The 10,256-nt window shown below is 40.5% G+C and overlaps 1 protein-coding gene across 1 annotated transcript; it reads left to right on the top strand.

The window, feature by feature from the left end:
- Positions 1–6,480: 6,480 nt before the first annotated feature.
- FSHB (follicle stimulating hormone subunit beta) lies at positions 6,481–8,906 on the top strand. The gene is made up of 2 exons (NM_001287605.1): positions 6,481–6,639; positions 8,244–8,906. Exons 1-2 carry the CDS (start codon positions 6,481–6,483, stop codon positions 8,478–8,480), a joined length of 396 nt encoding a protein of 131 aa, NP_001274534.1. The 3' UTR covers positions 8,481–8,906.
- Positions 8,907–10,256: the final 1,350 nt, after the last annotated feature.

The raw sequence follows: 10,256 nt of genomic DNA, 5'->3' as shown, positions 1-10,256 counted from the left end.
TTCATCTTGCGGTCGATCATGTCCCCCAAGTCCTTTTCGTCTGTAGTGCTAGCCAGCGTAGCACTGCTGAGCCTATAAGCATGCTGCAGGTTTTTCTTCCCAAGGTGGAGAACCTTGCATTTTTCAGTGTTAAACACCATCAGGTTCTCATCCGCCCATTTCACGAGCCTGTCAAGGTCAGCCAGGATCACCCTCCTGTCCTCAGGTGTGGACGCTTTACCTCAGAGTTTGGTGTCATCAGCGAACTTGGCCAGTCCACTTCTGACACCAGTATCCACATCATTAATGAAGATGTTAAATAGTATAGGCCCAAGGACAGAGCCTTGAGGGACCCCACTGGCCACAGGGCACCATGATGATTGACTTCCATCAACCAGCACCCTCTGGGTCTGACCACGGAGCCAATTCTCCAGCCGGTGGATCATGGTGAGGCCAAGGCCACAGTTAGCCAGTTTTGCTAAGAGGTGATCACGGGATACCAGATCAGAGGCTTTTTTAAAGTCAAGATATATGACATCAATCTCTTCTCCCTTGTCCGGATGATAGGTCACCTGGTCATAAAAGGAAATAAGATTGGTCAAGCAAGACCTACCCACAGCACATATCCCTCAGGATGTTGCCATTGGCCAGTCTGTTAAGAACGGCCTCTTTGATAATCCTTTCTAAGACCTTCCCCAGGATAGAGGTCAGGCTGATGGGCCTATAGCTTGCTGGATCCACTTTTCTCCCTTTTCTTGAAAATAGGCACCACATTGGCCTTCTTCCAATCTTCGGGCACTTCACCACCGTGCCAGGAGCTCTCAAAGATCCATGCCAGGGGCTGGGCTATGATGCTCGCCAGCTCCTTGAGTACCCTGGGGTGTAAACTGTCAGGGCCAGCTGACACCTCTCAAGGTGTTCCTTCATGAGTTCAGCATTGATGGAGGGTAAGGAATCTCCCTCACCTGGGCCTCCCTGTCCCATAGTTGGCAGGGGTGTCCCATGGGACTGGTGAAAAACCAATGCAAAGTACCCATTTAGCAAGTTGGCTTTTTCCTAGGCGTTGGTTGTCAGTTGTCCCATCTGGTTTAGCAGAGGTCCAGTGTTGCCCTTGCTTTTCCTCCAGCTCCCCACATATCTAAAAAAGGACTTTTTATTGTCCTTGATACTTGTAGCTAGTTGGAGTTCTGTCACAGCCTTAGCTTTCCTGGTTCACTCCCTGCAGGTCCAGACCAGTACAGAGTATTACTCCTTGGAGGTGGATCCAGTCCTCCATCCTTTGTAGGTCTTTCTTCTTAGACGCAGGAGGTCCACTAGTTCCCTGGAGAGCCAAGGGGGCTACTGTGCCCTTTTGCTGCCTTTCCTCCAAGACGGAATAGACTTTGCTTGTGCATCCAGGATTGCTCCTTTGAGGATCAACCACTCATCCTGAACTCCCCTCCCCTTCGGGTCGTGGTCCCTTAGGGCCTCACCAACAAGCCTCCTTAGCTTGTCAAAGTCAGCTTTCCTGAAGTCGAGGATTTCTGTATTGCTGACTGACTTGCCAGCTTTACGGTGGGTGGTGAAAGTGATCAGCTCGTGGTCAATGTCACCCAACTTTCCTTTGATTGTTAGGTTGCTGATTAGGTCATCCCCCATTGCCAGAACCAGGTCGAGCAGCGCTTTACCACTTGTCGGCCCGTAGACTTCCTGTGTCAGATACAGCTCATCCATGCATGAGGGAAAAATTTTGCAACCACTCAGATTTGGCCAAGTGGTCTTTCCATGAGATGTCTGGGTAGTTGAAGTCTCCCATGACACCCATGCACTGGGAGCATGCGGCCTCAGCCAATTCCCTGGCAAACTCCTAGTCAAGCTCTTGATCCTGTGCAGGAGGTCTGTAGTAGACTCCCACCGTTGTGTCCCCTGTGCCATGTTCCCCATAGATTTTAACCGAGAGGGTCTCCAGTCATCCATCCTGGGCGCAAATGTTGGCTTGTAGGGATGCATAGCTTTCCTTGACAGAGAGAGCTACACCCCCGCTCTTTTTGTCCACTCGATCCCTCCTATACAGGGTATAGCTATCTATACCTGTGGCCCAGTCATGGGTAGAGTCCCACCAGGTCTCTGTTATCCCTATGACATTGTAATTATTTGTGTTAAGCAGGAAGATACGTTCCTCCTGTTTATTCCCCAAGCTCCTGGCATTTGTGTACAGGCAGGCAAGTGTCCCTTTAGGGGCCCTTGCCTTGCCTACAACTCGCTCCAGGGCTGGGGCAGGGGTTGGCTCCCTTAAATGCCTTGGCCTGCTGGTTTTGCAAGGGTTGCTCAGTGGGCCAGCAGTAGCGGTAGTCCCCCCCACCCCCCGTAACTGCTGGGGATTTTCACCCCCAGAATCTGCAAACTCTGGGTCCCAACAGAACTCCACAGCTTGCAGGACCCAAAGTCCCACAGCTATAGATGCTGTGTCCACCCAGCATGCCACCTGGTGCTGGGATGCAGCTGGGTCCCAGCAGCTGCAGGGGCCAGCTATAATCTCCCAATCCTGGGTCCATAGGAGCATGCTTCTTGCCAGGTTCCCTCTGCACCAGCAATGAAGTGCAATGGGATCTAATGTGCAATCCCACAGTTGCACCTCCTGCCATGCACATATGGCATAGTGGGAGCTACAATTGTATGAATCATGCATTTGATCACACTGCACCTTTACCTGCATGTGTAGAGGGAGCCTTACCCTCTACAAATTGCCCCTCAGTGTGGTATAGAAAATGGGGGACAGAGGTGTTTTTTAGCTATTCCCAAGCTTCCCTTTTAAGCTATTTTAAAAGCTTTCCACAGTTTAGTCCTTTCCTGCCCCCTGCCCATTCTAACTTAGAGTAGCCTTAAGGTGCTACTGGCAACACAGGCCCCAAAAGACTGTCCCTCAGCTGGGGTATACTGGAGAGTAGAACTAGCCAGACCTCTTTCTTAAGCATGATGCATAAATGGACAGCACAAAATCACTCCACCAGCTGTACACTTCCAAAAATTTGCTATATGCAAAAGAAATTCCCATATAACTAAGTATGTCATTTTTAAGGCTGTTTGCTACCATGGGAGCAGTTTTATCAGGTGTTATGATAAAAGTGAAATACAGCTTTATCAAGTTTTGTGATATAGACCTATTAAAGATTTCTTTAAAAATTCATATTCAGCCAATGGATCTAAAATGGATCTGAAATTGCCAGTATGTACATTAAGTTCCATATTTAGGGACTTTTAAGATGAAAACCAATAGACCTAGAATAGCTCCAGTGGACTTAGTTCAATAGTACTTCAGAAATTGCCCGCATGTATTATTCATTTTTACTTGTTAACTTTGTTTACCAAAATTCCTGTGACATTTTTTATTGAAAACAGCTAGTGCACATGTGCAATAACTGCTTTGAAATACAACTACTTGTGACTTCCATGACTTAATTTTTTAGTTCTATAACTAAAATCTGATTTAATCACACAAATGTGGGATTGTATGTATAGATATTTGCATATGCAATTATATCAGAAGCTGACATTTGGCCACTTGAAAATATGATCCACTATACCAATGTCCCCAACCCCCCACTCCCCATCAGACTAAATTAAACATTACACATTTTACAAAGGGTCATTCAAATACAGTGAGAGAATGCTGGGCAGTAATACTAGGTACTATGCCTAACAGTTTGCTGCAGGGACAGGTCTTGTCCTGAAGACCTGGTTAAGCTAACAAGGCTGAAGAGGGCACTCGGAAGCATCCTGAATTTAGTGAATGTTACAGCCTATGGTTCCTCTTCATACAAATGGGTTTGTTATACAGATATTAGAGCTGGTCTAAACATTTTCCATTAAAACTTGTTCTATTCAAAATATGCTGTTTCAACATAGTTGAAACATTTTGCAAAGTTCTATCAATTCAGGTTGGAAGACTGCTGAGGTCTATAGCTCTCTTGTCATTTCTGATCAGTGAGAGAGAGAACACAAGAGATTCAAATGAGAAATCTAACCTTTCCATTTCTAATATAGATATTTCTACATGATCCCATTTTGCAAAATTGTCTTAAGATTTTGGTTTTGTTCCAATGTGGGAGAGAAACCAATTTCAAAGCCACAAAAGTTGTCATGAAATGGAATTTCCTGCCTTGCTGCTGCCAGAGACATCCCATTCCTTACATGTGCAAATGCTAGTGTTAAAAAAATGTGATAGATGCAGAGTGAAAATGGCATATGTAACAATGGGACAAGTGGATTCCAAGATGAAGCCTCTCTAAATTGTGGCTTAATTGCATATGGTGAAGGGATGGTACAGTAATGATGCTCTAGTTGGCAGTATACTGGGTTTGAATATACAAATACACACATTCTAGTATATTTTTGGTTTGGAGGTATCTAAAGTTCAGCTAACCAGTTCATCACTTCTCAAAAAACAGCTCCATTAACAGAAAGATATCAACATCTATTGGGCCATTCCAGCCACTGGAGGACAGTAGAATTCAAGTTCACTGTTCTTTCTCCTGTTAATTGCTTACTAGGTAGACACTTTTTGGTGTGTATGATTATTATTTTATATTTAAATGTAGTAGCAAATTCAGGAGGAAGGATAGTTTATTGCTCTGAGGAATTTTTAATGTGTCTAGAGAGAAAAAAATAGATGTTATTACTCTCCCTCCACCTTTATTACTTTGTCTGTGTCCTGTGGACAAATGCTTCCCACAGTTCAACACCAAAAGAAAGCTGTCATCTGCTGACCACAGAAGGAAACATAGAAGTGAGTGCTGCCTCTTCTGTATGCACCTCTTCTAATGCAGCAACCTGTGCAGGTTGGGATAGTTAGAAAAGCAGCAGCATAAGAGCTGAGGAGCCAGCTGGTGTTGCTAGACCTTCTATAAAAAGGGGAAAAATAGTAGTGAAAACCAGTGCAACTGATTGGAGACAGACTTTAAAAAGTTTCGTCTAGGTTAGCCTTCCATGGTATGGAAAACCCTCTCTTAAAGCTGTTGTAGGAGAAGTGAGTGAAGTTGTACCCAGTGGGATGCAAATGGAAAAAGGCACTAAGTGCAAGTACAGAGAGAAGGGACTTCCATGTGTAAGTCTCACACATCTCCCAGATCTATTACTTTAGTGGTAGAGCCACCATGACTCCTCCTACTATTCAACCATGAGGAATTGCAAGGAAACACCACAACTCAAAATTCACATGATTTCTTCTCCCCCTAACTGGGAGCAAAACACATATAGAGAAATGGGGTTTTGTATCAACACTATGGTTAATTTGGTGAAGGGCCAAGATTAGTATTATATTGGTTCAGTTGTCTTCAGTTCCATTCCAGTTTTACCTTTTTATTTCTCACACCAATAAATCCTTTTGATGTTAGAGCTTTGCAAATGATTCTCTTTACACTTCATAGATTTCTCATTTGCAGTTCTTTTTGTTTGACTTAATTATATAAATCATGTAGTATTGCTTCTATTCCTTCACTGGACAACTTACATAACTAACCAACAAAGTGCAACTGCTGCATTTTGTCATTATATAGCAATTTTGAAATGTATTTAAGCATTTAAAATTTTGATTGGCATTTCCAAAGAATTTGTGCTAGTGAAACTTGCATACCCACCCATTATAGAAAGCAAATATTTAAAAAAAAGTTATCAACATTCATTTTTTAATTCAAACAAATAGTTGCTGAAAATGTTTCTGCTATCCAGCCAGATCCACATCATGCTATCATTTAAATAATAATGTTACAAGACAAAATGCTAGTGAATCAAAGCTGGCAAAACATTTTAATAGACGATGTCTGTGATGATTATGTTCTCCACTATCTCCTGAACTTAAAGTACTTTTTTTTTACAAGGTTTCATCTTACAGTCTGTCTAAACCTTAATCCCCTCTCACCGAGTACCAAATTAATCCTATATCAATACTGGGAAATCCTCAAGGTGTAAATTACACATGATTTAGTATAAAAGGCAAGCTGGAGGCTTTACCCTCACTACAGCTATTAACAGAAAAACAAGTAGAATACAGGTGAGTGTTCATCAGTTCTTGAATTATGGTTTAGAATTACAGAAATTACAAAATTATTTATTTTTTTGTTTTTTAAAAAAATATTCTTTATTGCTATCCTTTCTTACTTCTAATTTTTTTGTTTTTCCTTTTCATAAAAGTAGGCCAGGATCTTTGTAAGAGGAATTTAGGCATAATTTATACACTGAAAATGAGTTGGTACATTGCAATCATTTTCTCTCTCAGCTTGTTGGATACCCAGTTCCAGTTATTTAACAAAACCAATCTCCTGTAACAATAGCCCTCCAGCTCTCTTTTGCTGATGATAGTTTATGCTTTCCCTGCTTCTCAATGTTGCTGAAAGATTATTGTTGTATTTGCATTTGTGGGTAATATGAAGTCCTCGGTTTTCTCTGGTTCTACATAAATCTCAGGTTGCAAATATCTCTGTACATTCCTCCAATATGTCTGAATTGTCTGCTTTATACAATAGGATGAAGACAGTTAATTGCTATGTGCTGTTACTTTGTTGGAAAGCAACTTGCTGTAATATCTGTGAGCTGTCCAATATCACTATAGCAGTGGAGAAGGAGGAGTGTGAGTTCTGCATTACTGTGAATGCCACTTGGTGCTCTGGATACTGCTTCACAAGGGTGAGAGCCTAAGGTGTAAAACAATGGGGTGGAATCTGAATGACACTTGAACAAGCCAGACTTGCAAGCTGAAACAAATACCCAGGCAGGGTGAACCCTGTGAAAGAACAGCATTAATAATCACCATCTTTTATGACATGTTACCCTGAATATGAACAGCTGCTTAGAACCACAGAGACCTGGCTGAGAAGTGGCTAGTTACAGTCAGTGTTTTATTCAGCTGCATAGACAAGTTGTCTGTGTATTTTGCAAAGCAGCAATAGCATCTTTAATTAACCTGTTGTGACAGCCCCTTCTCCACTCTTTCTTTTGTTGTGTATGCACACACTGAACATGTCCTTGTTGACATGGATTCTTTCTGGCTCCCTTGACTGAAAAGAAATTTTGCATTTTGATGTTCCTATTCAGGGCACGCTCCTATACCATGCTGAGCATCCCTTCAGGATACCAAAACCAACTACCCCAAAGGCATTTTTATACCTAATTTAAGGGATTAGGGGTGCGTCTACACAAGGCTCTAATTGCGCAGTAGCCTAATAACACTGCGCAGTAGTGTGCTGAGCAATTAGAGCCTTGTGCTGAGCAAAAACCATGCTAATGCACTACTGCCCAGTGGTATTAGGCTACTGTGCAGTTACAGTCCAAAAAAGCCTGTGCGCTGGGGCTACTGCACAGTAGCAGAAGTTACTGAACATTGATTTAATACTTGGTTATTCAAATACTAAACTTAATGTGAAATAACTACGATGCATTAATGAATGTGTAGACACACTCTAGGTGTCTTAATCCCTTTGAGGATATAGCCCTAAGCGCTCCTAGTTCCTGGTGAAATTGGTGCGCCTAGCAATTTACACGATTGTTCAGCACCTTTCAGGATTTAATCTTAAAAGTTTTAGATGCAAATGTATTTATTTGTGTTTGGGGGATGGGCAGGAATCATGCTCTTTTACACTGGTCCAGCTCCCATCCAAGTATTTGTAGTTGCCCTGAAAATCTATATAGTATTTGGTTAAAAAATACATATTCCAAAATACAAACTTTGGCAAATAATATGAGATGACCAGACATAAAGTTTAATAGGTATTTTCAAGTAGGGGTGATTGTGAATTATTGATCATACATTTGTTTAGAACTTGTCTATAGGTTGAGTACAAAGGACTCCAATCAAGAACTCTGTCATAGGCCCATGTCTGTTTTATGTAGCTCAGAAAGGATATAATCACATGGTTTACATGTAAGGATATAATCATATGGTTTACCTATTAAGTCATTACTAGACAGATCTAGTACCTTTCATGTGTGGTAGTACAAAGTGTATAGTACCTTTCATGTAATAGGTACTTTCAGGTCTAAAAACAACAGTCATTGGGGTTACAAAGTAGTTGTATGAGGTATGGATTTACCATCTCAGCTCTTTTAAAAGGAGAAATGTAAAGGATTTTAAGAGCCTGATCCTAAGTCTATTAAGGCCAATGATATTCTTTCCACTGATTTACCTAGACTTAAAGTTACTTATGTGCACATGTACCTTTTTAAGAACTCTGAAAAACATCAAGGGTCTGAAACATATTCCAAACAAAATATTTCTTCCTTCTTATTTTTAGGATCCAATATATAAGTATCCTCCAGTGTCATCTGTTCAGCAAACTTGTACTTTCAAGGAGCTTGTGTATGAAACAGTGAAGATCCCTGGATGTGGTGACCATGCTGAATCATTTTATTCATACCCAGTGGCTACAGAATGCCACTGTGAGACATGTGATACGGACAGCACTGACTGTACTGTGAGAGGCTTAGGCCCAAGCTACTGCTCCTTCAGTCAAAATCAAAGCAAAGAATGAGAGGTCGAGATATTAATTTAGGGTTTTATTTCTGTTTCAATATTTAACTTTATTGTATAGAAGTGGCGTAAAGGGGGAGGAACAATGTACATAGCTATGTACATACAGCCAAGTTCAAAACATGTTAAGTACATCTGAAGTAGAGAATCACATGCTCTCCTTGGCTTCCTCTCACCTTCCACAGGAAGTTTGATTTCTGTTTATCAACGTGATGCAGCAGAGCTGCACCCCCTCATTTCTACCCTCACCTCATGCTTTCTGCCTCTCCATTCTTTAAATTCCAGTTCCTCTATTTGATTCCTGCTATCCTCAGCTTATTCCAGACCATCCTTTAATGTTTTGAGTAATGTCCCACTACCATGCATAGAGCAGATTTTATATCTTCTTTTTATTACCCCCTTCAAACACTTATATGAAAAGCCTTCCAGCATTCATCTCCTTAGCAGCCATATCTACACCTATTTTTTTCCTCTTTATCTTAATTACCTAAGTTAGACTACATTCATCTGGGCAGGCACCTTGATTTTTGTGCAATTGGGAAAGCATTATGTACACTTGCTATGCTTTATGAATTATAAATGCTGGTACAGTACTGGGATCTAGAAATAAAGACAGTGTCAACTTTTCAGAAAGGATCTATTAGGTTCCTAAGTCTCATTTTTAAATGTGAAAGTCAGTGGCACTTTGACTCCTCTAAAAGTCTAAGTCACTCCTGAAAATGAGACTTCGGCTCCTAAGTCACTTTAGAAAAATTCACATCAAATCTTTTCAGAATCATCATATGTCCCCTTACTGCAGAACTGCACATAAGAGGGTTCTTACCAGTTTAGGCCCCAATCCTACCAGAATGAATGAACTTGCTTAAATTTATACTCTGCAAATGTTACTGCAGACAATGTGTCATGCACACATTTTTGCAAATTTAGCAAGATCACTCATTCATATTTACAGCATGTAATGTAATGGTACTGTTCTCACACTTTATGACAGTATGAGGCATTGCTCTTTTTTACTTGTAATGGTGGTATTAGTTTAATTCATATTAATCCTACATGGTATTTTCCTCAAAATAGTATAAACATGTTTATTCCTATATACATACCAGTAGATAAGATTGTTTATAAGGTATATATTTATCTAGGGAGAATTTATGTCTGGTTACCTGGATCTCCCTGTTATCCAATGTATCTTAACTTATTTAATGAAAACTCTCATCAGTTTTGTTTAAGAGATGTGTTATTCTGGATGTTTTCATTGCTCTTGTGGATTTATAAAAGAAAGTATAATAATAAATTAACTAATCCTGATCCTTTTCGCCTCTTATTCACAACAGTCTTATATCAGAAAAACTCCATTGGTGACACCAGAGTTATTTCTAATTTGCAGTAGCATGAAATAAAAATCAAGCTTCTTGATCACAACAGGCTGCAAGCCAGCACCTCCTTTTTTAGGCAAGCAAATTTTGACAGAGCAAGGATTTGCAAATTGTGTCTATACCATTTTTTAAAATAATTATTTTCAAAATACATATAGGATAAATATGACTTCAAAAACACTTCTATAAATACTGTCTGTATCTCTGTGTATCTCTAAATTTGCTAAACAGGGATTTGTCACACTTAACCTTAAAATTTATCAATGCTTTTCTCTTTAAAATAAGTTGCCTCTGCCATACCCTTCCAATTCTGATGTCATAATATTTTTGTTATTAATTTGCCCATCTAAGTTGTGTTTGAAATATTGGGTCGTAGAATCAAGATACACTTAGGTCTGACA

The sequence above is a fragment of the Alligator mississippiensis genome, chromosome 2 (assembly GCF_030867095.1).
Source record: "Alligator mississippiensis isolate rAllMis1 chromosome 2, rAllMis1, whole genome shotgun sequence".
Classification (NCBI taxonomy): domain Eukaryota; kingdom Metazoa; phylum Chordata; order Crocodylia; family Alligatoridae; genus Alligator; species Alligator mississippiensis.
Note: the sequence above shows the minus strand (reverse complement) of the source record. Positions and strands in the feature narration are given on the sequence as shown.

Bases quoted from the DNA above. Each gene is read 5' to 3' on its own strand.
- FSHB (NM_001287605.1), top strand. From the start codon at position 6,481: ATGAAGACAGTTAATTGCTATGTGCTGTTACTTTGTTGGAAAGCAACT. The intron at 6,640-8,243 runs GTGAGAGCCTAA...TCTTATTTTTAG, and splicing joins CTGGATACTGCTTCACAAGG to GATCCAATATATAAGTATCC.